General features: G+C 42.1%; 1 protein-coding gene across 1 annotated transcript in view; it reads left to right on the top strand.

Annotated features, from left to right (window-relative positions):
* EIF4A3 (eukaryotic translation initiation factor 4A3) overlaps positions 1-24499 on the top strand; it is a 75685-nt gene that overhangs the window by 35176 nt on the left and 16010 nt on the right. Inside the window, exons 3-8 of the mRNA XM_030196283.1 lie at positions 265-331; positions 816-878; positions 4373-4505; positions 4760-4840; positions 11117-11258; positions 12463-12601. Coding sequence (XP_030052143.1) covers positions 265-331; positions 816-878; positions 4373-4505; positions 4760-4840; positions 11117-11258; positions 12463-12601 — 625 coding nt within the window. The remainder of the gene's footprint in view (positions 1-264; positions 332-815; positions 879-4372; positions 4506-4759; positions 4841-11116; positions 11259-12462; positions 12602-24499) is intronic.

Here is a 24499-nt window from a genome sequence, read left to right as displayed (position 1 = left end):
GTATGAATGTAGGTATGTGTAAGATTGGGATGGAACATTGATTATTATGAGATATATATATATATATACATATATACATACAGTATTGCAGAATTGAAGAATAACTGTGTATATATGTATACACATATGAGAAATGAGATGGAACTATAATTTCATCGTAGAGCCCTACGTATGTTCTCGGGTTACCTTCTTTCATATGTGGTTGATTTTCTTAGCTGTATACTAAGCCTTCCCAGTTGAAAACACAGTCCTCTCTTCTTCCAGGTCACAGTCTGGTACCGGCAAAACAGCAACATTTTGTGTATCTGTGCTCCAGTGTTTGGACATTCAGGTAACTGACGTTCTCTTTCTTTATTTTTCTGATGGTTAAGACTCTTAAACGTGGCTATAAAGCTTTTACATCTGTTTTGGAGTAGGTGTACAATTGTGCATGAGCATTTTGCTCATTATTGAGGCTGGTTCCAGAAGCCTATTAACGTACATAGGAGCTTATGTTGCCTTTGTAAGATTTTTGGACTTCTCACATAAAATGTCCTGTTATAAAATTACTTCCTTAAAGGTTAGTAAAGCTCATGAAGCTGAAGAATAGGATTTTTTTGTTTATTGGAATCAAATGGCATTTAGAAGAGAGACTGCACATATAAAATTATAAAAGATGTCTGAATAATATTTTACACTTGTCCATACACCAGTGTTTTATGTATTGTAAATCACCAATTACAAAAACGTAACTTTTTGAGTTTTCGGGTAAGTTTAAAGAACACAGATTGTTAGTAACCTGCTACTTCAATCATCCTCCTCTTTTCATGCTTCAGGTTCGTGAAACACAAGCATTGATTCTGGCACCTACCAGAGAGTTGGCAGGACAAATCCAGAAGGTGAGTGGATCTGCACTTTGAAACCTTGCTGTCACTACAACTGTAAAATCTTCATTCAGACTTATTCCAGTTAACTAGGCTAATCAGAGTTCCGAGTACCCAGAACTGGGTTACAGGTATTTTAAATTCTGAAGCGTGGGACACTCCTATGCACTGTTCCCTTTAAGCTGAACAGGAGTTCTCCAGCTACATTGCTGCCAGTGGGTGGTGGTGCTTCAATATTGTGTTTTCAATCACTAGGGACAGGCAGGCTGTCCACAGTCTTACTGTGACTGTGGACCCGGACCTGGACCACACTGCCGACGCATGGCAGGAGGAGCTTCCTCCACGCATCGTGGGACCTGTTCACCCACCCTCCGGGGCACCTAGAAGATAACTTCAGAGGGGCACTTAAGTTTGTCAGGCCCAGATGCTCTTGCGTCGTTATCCACCCTGTAGCTTCTGCTTCCTGTGGGTCCTGAAATGCTACGTGTGTGGATTCCAGCAGTACTTCCAGACCTCTCTGCATGAGTGGGTTCCAGCAGTACTTTGTCTTCCTCTGTGTGTGAGTGCATTCCTGAGCCCTGTGGCTTTACTTGTACGGCCTATTCTGGCTTTTGTTCTGTTGCAGACCTTGACCCTATTTTGGGCCTGTCACGTATTCTGCTTTCTGGATTCAGTCTATCGTAGTCCTTCTCTACGAACCAAGGGCTCACTACCCTGACACAGCACAGGTTTCCTGGAGTCCTGCAGAGCTTGCCTATCCCTCACTATTGAAAATACCATAATGAATCAGCACCACCCACTGGCAGGACTGTAAGTGGAGGACACCCACTCAGCTGAGAGGGAACAGCGCTCCTATGCTTTTTCTGTCCTGGAAGATAAGCAGTTCTGGTATGGATGTACCTCTGCAGACTCGGCAGACTTCGTGATAAACTGTTGTAGAAAGATTTTTTTTTTTTTTTGTTACATTTGTACCCCGCGCTTTCCCACTCATGGCAGGCTCAATGCTGCAGGCAATGGAGGGTTAAGTGACTTGCCCAGAGTCACAAGGAGCTGCCTGTGCCGGGAATCGAACTCAGTTCCCCAGGACCAAAGTCCACCACCCTAACCACTAGGCCACTCCTCCACTCTATTTGATGTCAGTGAGTCTCCTTATGGATGCAATACTTACTAATTTCTTGGCTTTTGGTTTGTCTAGTTCTAAGGTCCTTCAGTCTCGTTTGTGGCTTCTGAAGTGGTGGGTCAGGTTTTGCAGCGCTGCTTAGTATGTTTCTTTTCTTACATTAAATTACTGTATTTATTTAAGTGTACACAGGAGAACTGGTGCTTATTGTAAGTCTGTAACCTCTCTGTAGATATTCAGTTTTCAAACCAGTTGAAGAAAATTCAGGTTTGAGGTTTATGGATTTAGCTCATGCCTTTTTAGCAGTAGCTCATAGTGAGTTACATTTAGGTGCAATAGATATTTCCCTGTCCTCCGGGAGGCTAACAACCTAATTTTGTCTTAAAGCCTATAAGTCATTTTGTACTTTTATAAGAGGACACACTTACAGATCTTTTGAAATGGTTCATTCAAATTGTATTTCTGAAACCATCTGTTTTTTTTCACATCTTTCCTTGCTAAGCTTTTCTTCCAGATTTCATTAAAAGATTTTGTACCGTATCCTCGCTAGAGAGTTTTTTGTGAGGCTAACAAATCAGAATGTTGTATTGTATTGTAACATTTATAACCCGCGCTTTCCCACCTGTAGCAGGCTCAATTAGGCTTACATAAAAAAACAAATTTACAAGATAGCACAAAATGGATAAAACATTTGAATAAAATATATAAAGAGGTGGACTAAGAAAGGATAAGGGAGGAAGGTGGTAGAGTTAGGGAACGGAAGAGGGTGTAAGTTGGGTAAAGTGTTGTGAAAAAGAAAGAATGTATAATAATGGTTTGGAGAGGGATAAATTCAGAAGGAAAAAAAAACATATTAAGTTCTGCTAAGTAGTCAGATCCAGGTATCACAGATGGATTTCTAATTTAAGTCGTCATATGAGTAGGCTTACTTGAAAAGGTGAGTTTTAAGTAGTTTCCGGAAGGGTAGATGATTATTGACTATACGAATCAATCGTGGTAGGGTGTTCCAGAACTTGCTGCGTATAATGGAGAAATTGGATGCATAGTATGTTTTGTGTTTGATTCCTTTACAATTGGAAAGGTGTAAGTTAAGACAAGTTTGAGGAGATCTAGAGCAATTCCTGGTAGGAAGGTCAATCAGATTGTACATGTAGGTTGGGGATTCTTCGTTGATAATCTTGTGAATCATCGTGTGGACTTTGAAATTTATTCGTTCCATAATAGGAAACCAATGAAGTTTTAAACGGAGAGGTGTTGCGCTCTCAAACTGCGGCTTACCAAAAATAAGTCTGGCTGCTGTGTTCTGGGCAGTCGGGAGTTTTTTCAGGACTTGGGCCTTGCATCCAATAAAAATACTATTGCAGTAGTCAACCTGGGTAAGTACAGTGGATTGGACCAAATTGTGGAAGGTTTTTAGGGGAAGATAGGGTTTCACACGCTTCAGCATCCACATCACGTTGAATATTTTCTTTGTCGTAGCTTTTGCGTGATTTTCTATAGTTAGGTGTTTGTCTAGTACTACTCCTAATACTTTTAGGTTGTCTGATATGGGAATGGTGACGTCAGGAGTATTGAGTGTAGTCGGAGTGAGAGTAGAGTACTAGGATGTGAGGATTAGGCATTGTGTTGTCTCCTTATTCAATTTCATCTTGAAAGCATTGGCCCAAAAGGCTAAGATGTTCATTCCCTTAATTATTTTATCGGAGATTTCTGCTATGTTGGATTTGAAGGGGATAAAAATGTTGCTCCTCTCTGAGCTATATGGGATCTAGGATTTCAGCTGAATACTAAGCGCTGTTAGCTTATGTGGCTTTAACCTCCCTCTTCCCTCATTCCTATTAAGGATCTGTATTACTTCCATCTAACCTGACCAAGATGTAGGCTCACTTCAGTCATTACAAATAGCTATGTACTACAGAAGCAGTTGTTTTTAGTGATTAGCTTTTTAAACTGGCCTAAACTTTTTTTTTTTTTTTTTAGGTTTCTGCCAAAACACGCTAATGTCCATTGTTGCTCTGACAATAAGAGCATTTAGCTATATTCAGATCTATTCTTGACATCCATTTTTCTGTCAGTACAGACTGAGAGTTAGATTGTTTTTGTAACACAAGTGATATGCGAGGTCAAGTCTTAAAGCAAGAGTTTGTTGCTTTGTACATTTAATACTGAGAGTAGCTATTATTTTTTGGAAGTTGTGGTCTCTAAAGAATTTACAGCAGAGATGAGATCTGGGTGGTACATATTGTGTACCACTGATAACTGTTTGCTGCCTCTAACTGTTGCATTTTCAGACATCTTTAAACTCGTGAGGAATAGAATCTGCAGCTCTTGTGTCCAAGCATTGTGCTCTTGCTGTGGTGTATAGATGATCCTGCTTTTATTTGCACAGGTTCTGCTTGCTCTGGGTGACTACATGAATGTCCAGTGCCACACGTGCATCGGAGGGACAAATGTGGGGGAAGATATTAGAAAACTAGACTACGGTCAGCATGTCGTAGCTGGCACTCCAGGCCGAGTGTTTGGTAAGCATGTACTTTCAAACATTTATAACAGCAGCTGAAGCAAACCAAGTTCTTTATCAGATTTATAGGTCTAGACATGGCAGGATTGATAGGCATGTCTGTGATGCTGTTCACCTGCAAAGGAAGACTCTATGTAATTTGCTTTCTCTATAATTTTGGATTTGTGTCTATCAGTGGTCGTTTCAATGAGTTGTGACATGTTATTCTGCCCCCAAGTAAGTAAATCTTCATCTTGTAACTCTTATATTTCATAGACATGATACGTCGCAGAAGCTTGAGAACACGTGCTATCAAAATGCTGGTTTTAGATGAAGCTGATGAGATGCTCAACAAAGGTACAAAAGACATCTTTTGTTCAATTCCATGAAAAATCTGTTTTTTATGTATCATTGCTATTCTGTTGGCTGCAGAAGAATTGATATAGTGTGTTAAATTTTCATAGCATTTTCTGATCTCTGAGGGAGTTCTGCCCTACGGGTTAGAGAGAGCCCCTCCACATGAGAGGAGTGAAATGATTTGATCCAGTTATTGCTGCTTGCCCTGGAATTTGTAGTATGGAGTGTTGCCACGATTTGGTTTTTGCCAGGTACTTGTGACCTGGCTTGGCCACTGTTCAGAAAACAGGATGCTGGGCTAGATGGACCATTGGTCTGACTCAATATGGCTACTCATATGTTCTCATGAATGGAAATGTGGAGCCTGTATTCATGTTTCTACTAGTAATGTCTGAACGTTTTGTGACTTCCGCAGCTACTGATGGCTACTTTGTGTGAAAACCTGACATTAAGTATAATCAGGAAGTTGTAATTATTTGGAGAGCTTTTTTTTTTTCCCCCTTTCTTTTTCTCCGCAGTAGCTTGCTGAGAGCCAGATTAATTGCATCACTAGTCATTCCTGTGAGAGTACTAGTAGGTTACACGAATATTAGTACCGGTGCTCTGCTAGAGTGCGTCGTCATCAAGTTGAATGGAAGCATTGACCTCGATGGCTGCCCAGATATCAGCTACCACTGGGAAGTGCACCAGCATCGAGGAGGTCTCCACCTCCCTCAGCATCAGGCACTGATAGTTAGCCCCAGGACCAGTCAGCATTGGACCCAACACTGAGGACGCATACGGGTTTGACGTCGTCCTCGTAGGCATCGAAAGACTGTGATGCTCATCGTCGGGAGATGCCCAAGAAGCACAAGCATTGGTCCTCTTTGATGCCTGGTGCCAGGACATCGGTATCGTTGGTACCTGAAAAGCACCAGTCTCCGGGCACCTAGGTTCCCACTTCTGGTTTGGCACTGACACTTTCGCAGGCTGTCCCTGTTCCAGGTCCCCTGCCTTTGCCGATTCCTATCTTCGATGAGTGGTACTGATCAATTCTCAGGGAGGAGCTGACAAAGATGCTACATCTGCACACTGCTAGGTCATTGAGGGCACCTGCACCAGCTGCGGCTCAGCCCCAGCTCCTTCCTGATGCTCCTGTCTTGTCTGTGGAGCGGTCTTTGATGCCAGGGCCCCAGCAGTTGTCCCTATCAATCCATGCAGTACCGCTCTTGAGATTAGGGGACGAAGTTTCCCTGGAGCCTGAGGTTAGGGCTGTAGCCTGGTGGTGTTCAGGGTGTGAGCACAGACTCTTACTGTTCATTCTGAATACTGTGAGGAGTCTGATTGGGACCGCTCATGGGACTCAGAAGAGGATCCTCATTACTTCTCGGAGGAGGAGTCTTATGTGGGTCCCTTCTGATCCCTCCACACGTCAAGAGAGATGTAAACTCTAGCTAAGGTCTCTTTCACAGGTTTTGTGAAGGAGATGGCTTTGGCCATCCCATTTAAGTTGGAGACTGAGAAGGAACCCAGGGCAGAGATGTAGTCTGTCCTAGATTATGAGTCACCTCCCTAAGGGAAGGGGTCACGGTTCCATTGCACTCTATCCTTAAAGATGCACTGGCACCCCATCTAGCTACACCTCTGGACATCAACCTCTGTTCATTCAATAACTGGCAATCTAGAAGCTTTTGGGAACTTAGCCAAATAAGCTAACTTCTAGTGAATTTATTTAAGTACTGAACAATATCAAAGATTTTAATATTAACTTTCTAAAGGATTTCACTTGATTTGCCAAGATCTGCAAATACATGGTAAGTAGGTAAAAGAACTGGGATGAAGAACAAATTAAAAAAAAAAAAAAACCTACACACACAAGAGAACTTCATTCCTCATAATTTCAAAGGGATCAGGGATGCTAATTTTTAGGAAGAACTAGTAACTGCATCTCTACTACTACTACTACTATTTAACATTTCTAGAGCGCTACAAAGTGTACGCAGCGCTGTACAAACACAGAAGAAAGACAGTCCCTGCTCAAAGAGCTTACAATCTAATAGACAAAAAGTAAAGCATTTAAATTTAAAATATTTAAGCAGTCAAGCACAAGAGAACAGTCACAGAAGGACAGAAGATGTTGAAGGGTGGTCAGTGTGATTAGGTGTAACTCTGGTTGGAGTAGTGGGAGAAGGTGATAGAAGAATAGAAATGGGTGAGGTAAAGTAATGAGTGGGTTGATAGGGAGGTTATATAAGACATCTCATTCAATAACACCTTTTCACTGCTGCTTTTTAGCTCCTAGCCACTACTCAATTGCCCTCCCCTTGTCCCCTTCCTTCCTTCTCACCTACAGTGGTGGAAATAAGTATTTGATCCCTTGCTGATTTTGTAAGTTTGCCCACTGACAAAGACATGAGCAGCCCATAATTGAAGGGTAGGTTATTGGTAACAGTGAGAGATAGCACATCACAAATTAAATCCGGAAAATCACATTGTGGAAAGTATATGAATTTATTTGCATTCTGCAGAGGGAAATAAGTATTTGATCCCCCACCAACCAGTAAGAGATCTGGCCCCTACAGACCAGGTAGATGCTCCAAATCAACTCGTTACCTGCATGACAGACAGCTGTCGGCAATGGTCACCTGTATGAAAGACACCTGTCTACAGACTCAGTGAATCAGTCAGACTCTAACCTCTACAAAATGGCCAAGAGCAAGGAGCTGTCTAAGGATGTCAGGGACAAGATCATACACCTGCACAAGGCTGGAATGGGCTACAAAACCATCAGTAAGACGCTGGGCGAGAAGGAGACAACTGTTGGTGCCATAGTAAGAAAATGGAAGAAGTACAAAATGACTGTCAATCGACAAAGATCTGGGGCTCCACGCAAAATCTCACCTCGTGGGGTATCCTTGATCATGAGGAAGGTTAGAAATCAGCCTACAACTACAAGGGGGGAACTTGTCAATGATCTCAAGGCAGCTGGGACCACTGTCACCAGGAAAACCATTGGTAACACATTACGACATAACGGATTGCAATCCTGCAGTGCCCGCAATGTCCCCCTGCTCCGGAAGGCACATGTGACGGCCCGTCTGAAGTTTGCCAGTGAACACCTGGATGATGCCGAGAGTGATTGGGAGAAGGTGCTGTGGTCAGATGAGACAAAAATTGAGCTCTTTGGCATGAACTCAACTCGCCGTGTTTGGAGGAAGAGAAATGCTGCCTATGACCCAAAGAACACCGTCCCCACTGTCAAGCATGGAGGTGGAAATGTTATGTTTTGGGGGTGTTTCTCTGCTAAGGGCACAGGACTACTTCACCGCATCAATGGGAGAATGGATGGGGCCATGTACCGTACAATTCTGAGTGACAACCTCCTTCCCTCCGCCAGGGCCTTAAAAATGGGTCGTGGCTGGGTCTTCCAGCACGACAATGACCCAAAACATACAGCCAAGACAACAAAGGAGTGGCTCAGGAAGAAGCACATTAGGGTCATGGAGTGGCCTAGCCAGTCACCAGACCTTAATCCCATTGAAAACTTATGGAGGGAGCTGAAGCTGCGAGTTGCCAAGCGACAGCCCAGAACTCTTAATGATTTAGAGATGATCTGCAAAGAGGAGTGGACCAAAATTCCTCCTGACATGTGTGCAAACCTCATCATCAACTACAGAAGACGTCTGACCGCTGTGCTTGCCAACAAGGGTTTTGCCACCAAGTATTAGGTCTTGTTTGCCAGAGGGATTAAATACTTATTTCCCTCTGCAGAATGCAAATAAATTCATATACTTTCCACAATGTGATTTTCCGGATTTAATTTGTGATGTGCTATCTCTCACTGTTACCAATAACCTACCCTTCAATTATGGGCTGCTCATGTCTTTGTCAGTGGGCAAACTTACAAAATCAGCAAGGGATCAAATACTTATTTCCACCACTGTATTGCTTCCCTCACCTGTAACTGTCTTGTCTGTCTGTATTATTTAGATTGTAAGCTCTTTTGAGCAGGGACTGTCTCTTTGTATCAGGTGTTCAGCGCTGCGTGCGTCTGGTAGCACTATACAAATACTAATAATAATAATAGTCCCCTGTAGAAGGATAAAAGCTGTGTGACAGTGCCAAAATTCTGGAAATCCAATCCCTGGCCTTATCTTTGGACATTCTAATGTGTTTTGTTTTTTGTTTTTTTTAAAGGCTATGCATGGAATTCTCCCCCATAAGTTAGATAATAGTCTACCCATATAAGAACATACTGCGCAGCACAGAAGACAACAAAAACCCAATATATAATTGATTTGTGGTATAATGACTATTTGACATATAGGCACTTCTGATTACATACACAGAAATATATAAATCTAGAAATCTAACACATTTTCAGGAGTTGCTTAATGGTTAGATCAGCAGACTGAGAAGTAGGGAAGCCAAGTTCAAATCCAACTAAGGCTCCTTATTATCTTGCCTGTAGTCTAAGGTATGCAGTACGTTTTCACCAGGATAAGCATGTGGTTTTTGATTTGCGCAAATCAAAAAACTTAATGATAGTTGCATTTGGCAGCTTACCGGTCACAATCGGCAACCAATGCACAAAGGGGATGGCATGCACAGAAATTTAACGGTGACCTTTGTGTCTCAGTGGGGAGGCAACTGACCCCTCTTGAATTTGGGAGCTGTTTGGATACAACATTGCATAACCACCTTCTTAGGTGGGACCTGACCTGAGAGGGGAGATTCACAGTTCTTTGTCAGTGCATCTTTAAGGATAGAGTGCAACTGAACCGTGACCCCTTCCCTTAGGGAGGTGACTCATAATCTAGGACAGACTACATCTCTGCCCTGGGTTCCTTCTCAGTCTCCAACTTAAATGGGATGGCCAAAGCCATCTCCTTCACAAAACCTGTGAAAGAGACCTCAGGTAGAGTTTACATCTCTCTTGACGTGTGGAGGGATCAGAAGGGACCCCCATAAGACTCCTCCTCCAAGAAGTAATGAGGATCCTCTTCTGAGTCCCATGAGCGGTCCCAATCAGACTCCTCACAGTATTCAGAATGAACAGTAAGAGTCTGTGCTCACACCCTGAACACCACCAGGGTAGGCACCGAAAGACTGTGATGCTCATCGTCGGGAGATGCCCAAGAAGCACAAACATTGGTCCTCTTTGATGCCTGGTGCCAGGACATCGGTATCGTTGGTACCTGAAAAGCACCAGTCTCCAGGCACTTAGGTTCCCACTTCTGGTTTGGCACTGACACTTTCGCAGGCTGTCCCTGTTCCAGGTCCCCAGCCTTTGCCGATTCCTATCTTCGATGAGTGGTACTGATCCATTCTCAGGGAGGAGCTGACAGAGATGCTACATCTGCACACTGCTAGGTCATTGAGGGCACCTGCACCAGCTGCGGCTCAGCCCCAGCTCCTTCCTGATGCTCCTGTCTTGTCTATGCTTCTGTTGTCATTTGACTACCTTCCTATATGATTTAATTTACTCCCATCTCAGAGATATACAATTCTTTATTTGAAGTATGTTATAATTAATAGTGGAATCCTAGCACATAAACAAGCCAATGAGCCAAATCTTAACTACTTACCCAAAATATATTTCAGGTTGGACCTGAATCTTCACTAACTAACAACCTCTAGGTCACCTTGAATAGGTTGGAAAAAGTTGTGGGAAACCGATTTACAGTTTGTCTGCAGTATCTGCCTGCATGTTCTGAACTCATTCTCTGCAAGTTCTCATGTCAACAATTTTAATTCAATCCCTGTATTTTGTGATTCAAAGAACTATGTGAGAACTACTGCAGCTTCATAGAGCAGGACCTAATGGCTCTCAAATGCCACACGTGATATATAAATGTGAATCTATACAACTTTTTTTGGAAGGCTATTTGAGACGTAATTTAAGTGCATAATTAAAGAAATTGTATTTTTACTTTAGTACTTAAAAGGTGGGATCTCAGTATCATTAATATTTGACTCAAATTTGAACTAGCTGCCACAGAAAGGTGTAATAGAACATTTTAAATCCTTAAATTTTGACAACCAATAATTGATTACTTGATGTGTTTGAAGAAAAGTTTTCCTTCTTTTGATTCTTAAAACACACTGGTCTTTTTCCTTTTTAATATTTTTTTAATGGTGCTTTGTTCTACTGAGATTAAGATGTTGTAACTGTGTGTGTCTAATGCAGTAAGATACTGTTAGTTGATCATTTAGGCTTTACTGATTTGTGTGTGTATCCCCTTTTTACATTTCAGTAAAGTTTTTGAACTAGAAATATGTGCATTTCCTTGGCAGGTTTCAAGGAGCAGATTTATGATGTGTACAGATATTTGCCTCCTGCTACCCAGGTGTGTCTTATCAGTGCCACCTTGCCTCACGAGATCCTGGAGATGACCAACAAGTTCATGACGGACCCCATCCGCATCCTGGTGAAACGGTGAGGAGCAGTCTCCTGGCCTTTCCACAGCAACTTGCACCCTGGGCAGCCGCAGTGACCCCTGTGCACTCTTAACAAAGAAGTTATGTCAGCTGTCTTTTATCAGATGGAATAAAGTTGCGCAGCTGATGTTTCTCTTAACCATCCAGAAACAGCAGCTCGTAAGTTTTGTTTCTCCTAGTAAAATACAGATGAGGTAACAATTTCCAGATCTTTGTCTTCTCATATAGGAACTTTTCACAGATAGTAAATGGTAGGATATGCATCTTACAATCCTATATTTTTCTTTTATTTTGCCATGTCTTTTTACATTTATACTTGATGGACAATGTCTATATGGTATGGACGTACCGTTGCACTTGCCTCTCCTGGCATTTTTAAGCGTAAATGTGCTTTACATTTTATTTACAAAATAGCTTACATTTTTAACAAACACAGCTTACAGTGAATGCTGTTTTTTTTTTTTTTTTTAATAAACTGACAACTTATCTACCATTTTTTGCTGAAGAGCGTTGTGGAAGTTTTAATGTGAAAGCTGGTCATAGCTAAGCTGTTTTATTTTCTGCCAATAATAGGGTATAGTGCTGCTAAGTGCTTCTGTTTCATAAAGCAGTTACACAGACAAGACTGCAGCAGCCTGGGACAGGATTTATAAAGTCTGTTATGTTACATCAAGTTCTCCTTTCCTAGGTTTAGCTTTTGATTAGTGGGTAGCCCTATTCATTAGGGGTTATACTGATTGAGAGTTCTCACTGATTAATCTGAATTAATGCTTCATAATGTAATCCATAATCGTATTGCAACTAATTGTATTTCCATCATTCACAATGTATTGTAAGCCACACTGAGCCCGCAAATAGGTGGGAAAATGTGGGATACAAATGCAAATAAATAAATACTGAAATGTTTTACATGGTTTTGGTAATGTTCTTCCCAGCACAGTTTGAATGGAGGGCCCCGTCTGGTTAATTTTACTGACTGCCTGGATAACTTAACAGAAAATTATATAATAGTGCACAGTACTCCCTTTCACCCACCCACTACTCCTTCATGCCACCCAGCTGGCAAAGGTTTCTGGAGAGAACACTAGTTCTGGCTTTCTAGATACAAAGTAGAGAAATCTAGTCTAGACAGAAGCTTCTGCTGTTAAATGACTGCATGAGTTCTCGCAATGAGTTTTGCATCTGTTCTGTTTCTCCTCTAGTGATGAGTTGACTCTGGAAGGGATTAAACAGTTCTTTGTGGCTGTGGAAAGGGAGGAGTGGAAGTTTGATACCTTGTGTGATCTTTATGATACACTGACAATCACTCAAGCAGTCATCTTCTGTAACACTAAGAGGAAGGTATGTTGGAAAATATTTCTCTTATAAACTGTGTATGGTATTTCTTTCTGTATTGTATTTATAGACTGCAAATAGCCACAGTTCTAGGTGGTGTACACTGAAAATATACATGATAAGATACATAAGACATTACACAACACAGCAAATGAACTATATTCAAATTATTTTTCCCCATCAAGAACCCAGCAATTGTGTATCTAAAGCTAGGATTATTTTTCCCTATTTGCATCACTTGTCACATTAAATTGGTCATTTGGATGCCTACTCCCTCACTCTTGCAAGACCCTCCTGTGACTCTGCAAAGTCTACTCATGTTTTAACAATCGTGAATAATTTTCTCATCTGTAAATTTGATTACTTCACTTGTTGCTCCCTTTCCTAGATCAGTTATTAAACACTGGTCCCAGTATGATCCCTGGGGAGGAGGGCATTCCACTATTTACCTTTGTCCCTTAGGAAAATTGACTATTTAGTCCTCTTTGTCTCCTATTCCATGATTTTTTTTTAAAGATTTCCTGAGGGACTGTGTTTGTACAGGATTTTCTATGCTGCCCTTCATTAAGAAAACGGAGCAGTTTACAATAATTAATAATATCTAAAGAGGGGGAGGGGAGAGCTACTGAGGTATGTCTGCTGAATTCAGACTAGAAGGCACTCATCCCTAAAACCCAGGGTGATATAGTAGGGCATTATCGTTGCTTGAACTTAGGAATAGAGATTTTGCTATTCAGAGTGATTTAACCAGGCAGGAGAGGATCCTACCTGGTTAAATCGCTTGTGCAGAGCTGTCTGCTGATATTCAGTGGTACTTAACCAGATAGAGCTGCCGAATATCAGCACTAACTGCCAAACTTAGTGGTTTTGTGGGTGGTCCAGAGGCTGAGTCAGCATATGTAGTTAACTGCTGATATTCAGCACTTAACCACCCAAGTTAACCAGACAAATAGCACCACACAAAACACAATCCTGTCTTTGTCCATTTTAGCTTGAGTGGTTAAGTGCTGAATATCGCACTTAACCTGGTAAGGGATAGCTGGGTTTGTGCGGCTAGCTTTTTAATGCTGGTGCCCAGACATGGACTGACATTAAATATCTGGAATGACAGCAGCAGCCAAAAAAAACCGCTGATTACCACTGGTCAATTATATATAAGAACATAAGTAACCATAATGGGTCAGACCAGTGGTCCATCTAGCCCGATATCCTGTTTTCCAGTGGCCAAGCTAGGTCACGAGTACCTGAGAGAAACCCAAATTGTGGCAACACCCCATACTGCAAATCCCAGGGCAAGCAGTTGCTTCCTATGTCTGTCTCAATAGCAAACTGTGGACTTTTCATCCAGGAATTTGTGCATACCATATCCTCCAGCAAAGAGTTCCAGAGCTTAACTATTCGTTGAGTGTGAGAAATATTTCCTCCTATTTGTTTTAAAAGTATTTCCATGTAACTTCCTCGAGTCCCAGAGTCTTCAGTATGAAAATGCTTTGGAAGGGAATTCCAAAGCAACGGGGCCAAGATGTAAATTGCCAAGTTATGAGTTTATTTCTTGGCAGGCTGTAGATGGTGGAAGAACAAACGATGCTGATTCTGAGATTGAAGAAACTGAGCAGGGTTATGAAGAATAGGAACATCAAAAAGCATCATAGAGTAGATAGTGTCGTTGCCTTAAGTGATAGAAGTACAATTTAAACTTGATTCTGTAGGTTATCAGCAACCTTTTTTTTCTTTGAAGAAAAGGAGTAATATGATCTGGTAAACAGAGATGAAACAGAAGACCAAACAGCAGTGTTTTGCACAAACCATTCATTTAAGCAGAGACTGCCGATTACCATTATAAAGAATGTTAAAATAGTCCAAACGACTGGTTACCATTGCATAAAGTAAAACAAGTAAAGCTTACCAGCCAAGAAAAGATCTGAGATTGATTTGACGTAAAGCATAGAAGGTAGATTTAACAGCAGCCATGCAGAATCAAAAATAACTCCCAAATTTTTCAGTGAGGGACTGAGCTGAATAACTTGGCTATTTGCAATGGGAGAGAGAGGAGGAGAGTATAGGTGTTCGCTAATCCATATGGCTTCACAGTTGTCTGGATTGAGTTTAAGATGATGGCTATGGAGCCAGCTGGCAATTTGTATAAAGCAAGTATTCAATGGTGTAAGAGACCCCTGGGGGGGGGGGGGGGGCAAGCTGGTATAAATCTGCTGTAAAAGAGGTGCAAGAAATGAGAGGACCATGCTCAATACTCTTACCTATCTATATGTTTCATCTTTGCTTATACCATACGCTGTCTATTAAAATGTTGTATTGTAAGTAGTATATTATGCCATACTTTGCATTGTTGTTTGAGTATTTTTACTGCTGTAATTGTCTATTTGTTTGATTATTCTTACTGTACACCTCCTTGAGTGAATTCTTTCAAAAGGCAGTAAATAAATCCTAATAAAATAAATATATTAGTAGAATCAACAACACAGACCGTTTTGATTTAAGTTGAAAGGTGGTATATCAAGCACCTAATAAACATGAATACCATTATTAGAAGAATATAGACTGGATAAGGGTAAGTAAAGGACTTAAGAAACAAATTAAACAGAACTGGTACCAGGGTAGAGTGGAACCCCAGTGCATAATTTTCCAGTGAATAGAAAATAGAAAATTAATATAGACTTTGAAATACCAATGACACAAAAAAGAGGAAAACCATTTATAGACAGTAACACAATTTGTTGTATTGTTCAGCATCCAGCAACATAAGAAACAAATGCCCACTGGGTGTCTGCGGGGGGTGGGGGGGGGGGGGGAGTCATGTGGAGCCTCTCTCAGAAGACTTTGTCAGATGCCTTTTGAAAATCCAGATACACTGCATTGGTCAGTTACCCTTATCTATATGTTTATTAACACCTTCAAAAAGTCTTAATATTGCACCTGCTGTCCAGCAAGTTAATTTACAAAGTGAAACACGTCATGTAGTTCTTTGGGGGGGAGAAGTGGGTTTTGTGGTGGTGGTTTTTTTTAATCCAGATAATTAGCAAGTGAAAAGTATGTGGGTAAAACATATATTTCAGATTGACATTCCTCCACTTATGTCAGCAAGCCTTCCCAAGGCCTGCCCATACCTCTACATCTTGGGGGAGGAGGGGGTAACGTTCAAAGGGGTAAGGGTGGTTAGGCTTTAGGCTGCTTTGCAGTAGAAATCTTACAGCAATCAAATGTAACATAGTCACTGGAAAGAGGACATTAAGTAAAAATAATTCACAAGCATTGAACTTAAAAAGGGAGACAAAATCTGTAAATGAATTTAGAGAAAAACAGTAAATGGAGCATTTGCCAAGGTTGCATGTTTGCATGAGGGGTGGGCATGTTTTAAATATACTATCTTGGAAATGCAAATAAAAAATGTCTCACACATTAGAAAAGGTAGAAGAAAGAACTAATGATTGCCAGCATAGTTTAATAAGTATGCCGAAAAAGCAGCAATTAAAATGGAATACAGATCCAAGTGAAAAAAAAAGAGGAAAGAGCATGAACACTGGCAAGTTAGATATAAAGTTGAACCAAAAACCATTTGAAAAGGAGCGCTCTATGTGAGGTAAAAAGTAGTGTAAAATTCCTCCCGCCTACTTAATTCCTGCTCAGCAGGATGTTTCCAGATACTGTCTCTGACCATGGCAGCACTGTGTGGTTAGTGCTGGGGTGGTTCATGGGTGCAGTTGGGGAGGAATCGGCATTCATTGCCAGTGCCTGCATAGCTAAGTGGGCAGATAGGACTGCAGAAAAGGCAGTTCTATCTTTGCCAACTTAGTTTAACTTTCAGGTCAGCGGCTGACCCAGATATTCAATGTTGGTCCTTGGATGTGGCCCCAGCATTGAATATTCAAGTTAGGTTCAGCCTGCAGCTGTCAGTGGCTTAAATGCTGACTGCTGTGGGCTAAATATCTAGCTGAAAATTACTGGCCATATGTATAGACAGATCTTAATGGATCAGAGTCGAGATGGATTTGGCAAACAGAAATCTGGCCTTACTAGTCTGCCAAACTGTTTTTTATTTTTAAGTATTTAATAAACATGTAGATAACATTTCATTGGTTGATTATAGTATATTTGGATTTTCAGATAGCATTTGACAAAGTCCGTCATGAGAGAATCCTGAAGAAATTAGTCATGGCTTAGGAGCAGTGCTCTGGTTTGCATTGGCTAACTGCTTAAAAGATAGGAAAGAGAGAGTAGACTTAATGATCAGCTTTCCTAATGGAAACAGTGGCATGCCCTGGAATCTGGGCTGGGACCAGTGTTTAACATATTCCTAAATGAGAGCAGTGAGAGGTGGTCAAATTTGCAGATGACACGGTTATTCAAAGTTACTAAAACATGAGCACATTGCTAATATTTGTAGAGGAACTTTGCGAGAATCAGAGACTTGAATATTCAAATGACAGATACATTTTTCCCTAATTAATAGGCGTTCAATTCTAGGTTCCATAAGAGTCACCACTCAGAAAAAGAATCTTGGAGATGTTATGGACAATGTGTTTGAAATCTTCAGTTTAGTGTGCATCAGTGTTCACAAAACCAATGTGTTAAGGATTATAAGGAGAGGCATAGAAAATACAGCAGAGTATAATAACGCCGCTGTGAGGAGGAGTGACCAAAATAGCATTGGGAGCACGTGTGATGGTGTGATCTCCAGGAGCTCAGAGGTGTTTGATGGTGGATGGTTCCCCATGGGGAAACAAAAGGCAAGGTACATATCTTTTCCACCAAGGATAGTGCCTCTGTCTCCTCCAGCCAACAGACGCTGAAGAGCTTATGCCGGTGGTTGCGGCCACTGTCAAGACCCAAAAGTAAAACGCCACTCGAGGTTGGAGCAGCATTGGATGGTATCATGGAGCCAGTCTTGCAGGGTAGCCTTAGTTGAGATGTCTTCCGTTTTGGCCGGGACCTTGTCCTGGTGCTAGGAGTGTAGTGGCTACCAGAAGAGGAGAAGTGTTTGCTGAAGCTGGCCTTGGTAGGAACTCTTTAACCAGGACTGTGGGAGAAGCTTTGAAGGATGCAGTGGTAGCCATAGGTAAGATGGAGAAAATGTTATCAGAGCTGTTGCACAATTTTTCTGAGAAATTGGGGGACATGGAGAAGAGTTGGGGAGGTATGGGGAGCATCTGGTGTCTGTGGAACGACAACTTGGTGATCTTCAGAATTTTATAGCATATATAACTTTAAGAACCACACACTTGCGACCCCCACTGCGCATGTGTGAGTGCCTTCCCACCTGCCACAAGAGCGTGGGACCAGCAGTCTTTCTTAATCCACCTTGAGAGAACGCTCTGTCCGTGGATCCTCACAGCATCTGGTGCACGAGTCACTTTTTGAGCTTTTTTTTTCAGTTCCTTCCCTGTAGGATTTTTATCCAGCTTTATTTTGGTTTTGCCTTTGGGGTTTTATTTTTCTTTCTTCCTATATTGTTTTAGTTGTGTTTTTCCCCATCTTTTAGGTTTCCTTGAGTCTCTTCATGCTGTATAGGCCCTCTTAGGACTGAGTTTCTCTCGGGAGTTTTCCCCTGTCTTTTTCTGGTGCGATGCCCCTTTTTCAAGTCACCATCGATTTGTTTGATTTGGCCATGGCTATTTTTCCTTCCATGTCATTGAATGTTCCCAGTGGCTTCAAGCTCGGTGCTAGGAGGCATGGGGGGATTCAACATTGTCCTCATCAGCACCAGGCGAAGGCAAAGAAGCACAAGCATTGATCCCCTTCGATGCAAGGTGCTGGCAGCACTGGGGCACCGAGAGATCTGACCCCAAGAAGCATCGGCACCAGGAGGAGCGCTGTCCTTCTATCAAGGAGGTGCTGGCATTGGGGTATCCATGCAGCCAGAACCAGGCACCCACACAGACCCTGACAGTTTAGCAGGCTGTCTCTGCTCCGATGCCACAGCCTTTCCTGATGTTAGCCCTCATTGAGTGCATCCAGGCCATGCTCTAGGAACGTCTAGTGGGACTTCTCCAACAGAGTGCATCAGCATCTGGAATGCTTGTACCAGCCATGCCTCTGCCTGCTTCCCTGCAAGGCCTTCAGCTTTCAGTGAGGTTTCTGAAGCCGGTGCCATGTTCAGTACCGGTGTCTACATCGCCCATAATGGCACCCTTTCCACGTTGATGGAGGAAGCGTTGCCAGAGTCGAGGGTGGAGCTTACACCTCAACTTCCTCCTAGACAAGGACTTGGTTCCTCTCTGTCGAGGCAGGCTCAGTCTCAGCCCTCCCATAAGTAGTTCTTTGCTGATACCGATATGGAGTGCTCATGGGCGTCTTAAGGATGATCCATGGTACTTCTCAGAGGAGGAGTCCTGTGGTATTCCTTCTGACCCATGACTCCCTTCCCTGCTTTTGTCAGGGAGATGGCAGCTGCTATACCTATTCATCTGGATATAGAGGACGAGCCTAGGGCTAAGATGTTCGAGGTCCTGGACTATAACTCCCTTAGAGAGGCTGTGATGGTCCCACTTCACAAGATCTTGCGAGACATTCAGTTGAAGACCTGGGAGTCCCTTCTCAGTCTTTGTCCTCCCCAAGAAGATTCACTATGTATTGGATCCAGAGTTCCCCTGGGTTTCATAGGCCACAGTTGCCTCATCATTTTCTGGTAGTGGAATCCATCCTGAATAGGGCCAGGAGTTCGATTCTTTGCTTCGGCATCCCAGGCAGAGAAGCTCGAACCCTGTACTCTTGGGTGGAAGGAAGTGTGTCATGGTCAAGAGCTGGTGGTGTGATGGAGAACCTGTGTACTGACAGGGAAGTGGTGTGGGCTTAATCCTAGTTGTGGAAACTGTAGCTCATGTATTGATGATGCTGGAAATGATTGAGCAGGGTTTTGCAGTCGCACGAGTGGTCTCTCAATATGAGCGTAGCCTGCAAGATCTTCCAAGAATGGGGCACCCCCCCCCCCCCCTTATCTTTTTGCCGCTTATTTCAACAGAAATATCCCCCACTTCTGCTCCAGGCTCAGGTCATATGGCAGACTAGCATCGGATGCCTTTCTCCTACATTTTGAAGAGAGTCTTCTGTATTAGTATTTATCCTCCAATACCGCTTTTAGAGAAGACTTTGCTGAAACTCAAGCAAAACCAGAGAAATGTTATCCTAGTTGTATCTTACTGGCTGAGACAGATCTGATTCCCTCTTCTTCTGGCGTTATCTTTGAAAGATCCATGGACTTTTTTCATTCAGAACGTGAGGGATCACTTCTACATCCCAGCCTCCAATCCCTGGCCCTCACAGCTTGGATGTTGGGAGCATAGAATTTGAAACCATAGAATTTGCTGGAGAGTGTCTCCCGCATCTTGCTGGCTTCCAGGACAGACTCCACTAAGAGGTGTTACACATTTAAATGGAGCAGGTTTGCTGTATGGTGTGAGGGCAAGGCCTTGGATCTTCTGCACAAAAACTACTTGAATACCTCCTGCACATCTCTGAGTCTTGTCTGAAAAACTAACTCTGTAAGGGTTCATCATCTCAGTGCAATTAGCGCTTATCACAGTGTAGGAGGTAAGCCCATCTCTTTGCAGCCTCTAGTTGTTTGCTTCAGGCCCCCTATCAAACCTCCAACCATGTCATGGGATCTCAACGTTGTCCTCACCCAGCTGATGGAAGCTCCTTTTGAGCCGCTTGATTCCTGTGATCTGAAGTATTTGACCTGGAAAGTTGTATTTCTGGTGGCGGTCACTTCAGCTCATAGAGTCAGTGAGCTTCAGGCACTAATAGCTGATCCACCTTTCACCAAGTTTCACCACAATAGAATAGTTCTCCGCTTGCACCCTAAGCTCTTTCCTAATGTAGTGTCGGAATTCATCTTAATCAGTCAGTTCTGCCAGCATTTTTCACAAAACCACATGCTCATCCTGGTGAGAGTAACATATAACATAGTAAATGATGGCAGATAAAGACCTGAATGGTCCATCCAGTCTGCCCAACAGTGTACTGCATATTTGTGATTGCAAGCAAGCCTTAGTCTTCGATCTGGAGCGGACTGAAGCTCATACAGTCCACCCAGATTTTTGTTTGTTTTGACCCAAACAGGATGGGGTAGCCATCGGCAAATGCACAATTTCCAATTGGCTAGCAGATTGTATCTCCTTTTACTTATGCCCATGCTGGGCTGACTCTCGATGGTCATGTTAGGGCTCATAATGTCAGAGCCATGGCTACTTCGGTAGCCCTCTTGAGGTGAGCTGCCATAGAGGAGATTTGCAAAGCTGCGACATGGTCATCTATCCACACATTCACATCGCCTTACTGCCTTGTGCAGGATACCCGACATGACAGCCGATTCAAGCAAGCAGCCCTGCAAAACTTGTTCAGTGTCTAGAATCCAACTCCACCCCCTATGCCCAGTTTTATTCTGTTCCAGGCTGTACCTTCATCACTAGAATGTATTTAGTTTTCAGGTTAATTGTCTTCAAGGCCTCGACATTTCAAGTCCCTATTTTTCTAGCGTTTTTGGTGAGCCTGATATGTAGGGATTTCCAGATGTGAGAATACGAAGGCTGTTTGTCTTCTGAGAAGGCAAAGTTACTCACCTGTAGTAATTGTTTTCCGAGGACAGCAGGACAAGTATTCTCACATACCCTCCCACCTCCCCTTGGAGTTGTATTCTTTAGCTTTTTGAAATGAATGAGGGACCTGTGCTCATACATTGGGTGGGAAGGCACTAGTGCAGTGGGACGCTGCTAGAAAGTTTTGTGTTAATATCTCTAGTCAGCATGCACACTGGACTCTGTGGAATTACGTCACCCAACTGTGAGAATACTTGGCCTGCTGTCCTCAAAGAACACCTGAGTGATTTTGCTTTCTGGTGGCATGTAGTGGAAAATATAAAGACTCAGGTTTATAACGTTATAGTTCTTCTGGAAGTAAAGTCCAATCCTTTTGTGTGTGTGTGTGTGTTTTTTGTTTTTGTAAACTACTGTGCTAGGAACTACTTTATCATCCCTTAGTGACCTTTTAAATTTTTCCATTTTGGGTTTGGCTGATGTTTTTGAGTGCTTTTATAGTACATGTGAAAGAGCAATCAGAAGCACGGTAGTTCAGACTTGGTCAGAAATACACACAAGTGGTGTGCCTTGTTAAGGCCTTTGCTTTTGAATGGTGTTATTGGGTGACTATGAAAATTTTACCGAGTTGATAAAATTAGAGATATACATCTCAGTACTTAAGACAGTTAAGTACTGAGATTTATATCGTTGATATTGTGCTCTCCATTTTGAAATAATGACCATGGAAATGAAAGCTACTTCTTCAGTAGGACAGAAGGAAAAGAGTCAAGGCTAGATGGCAAGATTTATTCACTTTACACAGTTTAGTTGTGAGTAAAAGGTAGAATTTCACTATTATGGAGCACATCAGTGAACATTAAAAAGACAGTGTAGCTTAATACAAGAAAATGGTTAAGCCTCAACAAAACATGTTGAGCAAGTACCATAACTAGTAAAGCAGAACATTTGATTAACTGAGCTCCACTGTGAAAGCACATAACCAGACCATGAATATATATTCATCCAAAGCTGAAACAAACAGCAGAACAGAAAATAGAATAATTGAGCTTCAAAGCAAAACATTGCACTGTGTCCAAGTAGTTATGATCAAACTCCCAACTGGAAAAGAGATTCCTTTTTAGAGCAATCCTCTCCATAGCACTTGAGCATGTCTTGCAGGAAGAAATAAGCTGGGACCATCTCTGCTGGGTGGGTACAACAAATATTCTGGCAGTGCACAGAGAGGAAGAATTGGCTATGCAGAGGAAGGTTGTAGTGACTACGCAGCATAAGCTTAGAACTCTGTGCAGAAGGACAGTTGATAAATTGTGGCTATAGGCATGTGCTCCTAGAAGGCTCTGTTGTGTGCTAGGCCATTGTGCAGAGGATGAGGGAACTGACTGCACAGAGGAGGCCATTTGTTGAAGTCCTGCGCTACCTTGAATAAGGGCAGCTTTGATTGAATTTAGAACCTTCAAATAAACGGTAAGAAGAAACACTCTATATAATGTTCTTCTGCATCTGAACCTCTTAGGCTTCTGCTCAGGTGGGAGGTAGTTGTCTGAGGCAGCAGTTTGAGATGAGTAACAAATGGAGGCTATCCTCTAATGACTTGGGTTGTGCTGTATACTACCACAACAGAAAGAAAGCTACGAAGGTGGTCCTGGTGATGATGGGGATGTTCTGACCTGTTATTTGTTATGCTGTTAGCATGCCTGTGCACAACATACAGTCCTTTGGGGCATGACTGAGACCCCTTCAATAGAAGCAGAACGGGATGTAGTCTTCCAAGTGGAAGCTTTCTGCACAAAACAGGCACAAATGAAGAGAACATTTTGAAAGCTGAAGAAAGTTGTTTGCAGTGCCTAAAGTATTAATAAAGTCAAACTTCAATGGTTTACTGGAAAAATAAGTAAAAACAAAGTTCTGTTGGGAGACCTCTGTTATATGTCCATTTGGCAGAGCGGAAGAAAGAAAGCTGAGGAGGCTGAGTGTGTGGGAAGTGCAGCATATGCTCAGAACTTTACACCCACTTTTGTGTCTGACTCTCCTGCTTGTTGATGGAAAAGGATTCATCCACTTTTCCCTGTAGAATGTGAGAGCACATTTCTTTGATTTGTGTTACAACAAATTAGTTCTCATAGAGAAGAAAAATATATTTTTACTTTAGCTAACTATATTTTGTTTTATGGCTTTTAGTGTCTCTCTTTTGGTATGGATGGACTGTATGGGTTTTTTCTGCCATCATCTGCTATACTACTGTGTTACTATATGTTACATGACAGGCCCTGCACACCTATGTCAGCTTTCTTACACAGCAAAAATTTGATCGATTTGTTGACATGTTTGTAAATCACTGTCTTCATGACAGGGTTTAGCTTCCAGAGACAAGGTGTTGGGGAAACGGATGGAGGCTTAGCAAACAATGGGACTTGAAATAAAACAGTACTTTCATTGCAGATAAAACAATCCTTAGGTTGTACAAAACTCTGTTCTTTCAATTCTGTTAGAAAAGACTCGACATGGACTGTAACAGCATTGAAAGAAAAGAGTTTTGTACAACCTAAGGATTGTTTTATCTGCAACAAAAGTACTGTTTTATTTCAAGTCACATTGTTTGCTGAGCCTCCTGTTTCCCACTATGTTGTCTCTTGTCATTCTCTTTGTGGGATCCTTGTGTTCAGCCAGTAGATTGTAAGCTCCTTGAGCAGGGACTGTCCTATGTTAAACTGTACAGCGCTGCGTAACCCTAGTAGTGCTTTAGAAATGTTTAGTAGTAGTAGTACTTGGCTTCTAGGGTTTAGTTTCCCCCATTTGCACCCCACTCAATGTGATTGTCAGTGTATTCTTAATGAATTATGGAAACTTGGCACAAAAACTCTTAACTCAAATATCTGTTTCTGCAAGGGCAGTGAAGTTTGCTAGCTGAAGAGAATGCATTCTGCTACTAGATAATTGACATGTGACAGAAAAACTATAACAGAATTGTATTAGTGATAACATGGAACCATCCCAGACCACAGCGGTTCAGAACATTGGCTGCTGAAGTGGAACCTCTCAGGCACAGGTATCTGCTCATATAAGCAGTGTGATGGTCTGTTCAAGTGTGAACAAATTATGATGGTTGCTGTCTTAAGAGTAAGATGGTTTGTTGCCGGTCTACTACCATATTGCTTTAGAATATCTTTAAATTATTTCTCTTTTTGTAACTAATCATTTTTTTTTTACCATTCTACAGTAGAAATTGAGAGCAAAGGAGTGGTAATATCCTAATGCCCAGAACCCAACATTTTGTTATTGCAGGAAGGTGTAATATTAAACACAGGCCCAGTTGGGCAATACCCTTTTAGCTTGTGCTTTGTCCTGGTTGATC

The sequence above is a fragment of the Microcaecilia unicolor genome, chromosome 3, assembly GCF_901765095.1.
Source record: "Microcaecilia unicolor chromosome 3, aMicUni1.1, whole genome shotgun sequence".
Taxonomy (NCBI): domain Eukaryota; kingdom Metazoa; phylum Chordata; class Amphibia; order Gymnophiona; family Siphonopidae; genus Microcaecilia; species Microcaecilia unicolor.
The sequence above is the reverse complement of the archived record's forward strand: the minus strand, read 5'-3'. Positions and strand labels throughout refer to the sequence as shown.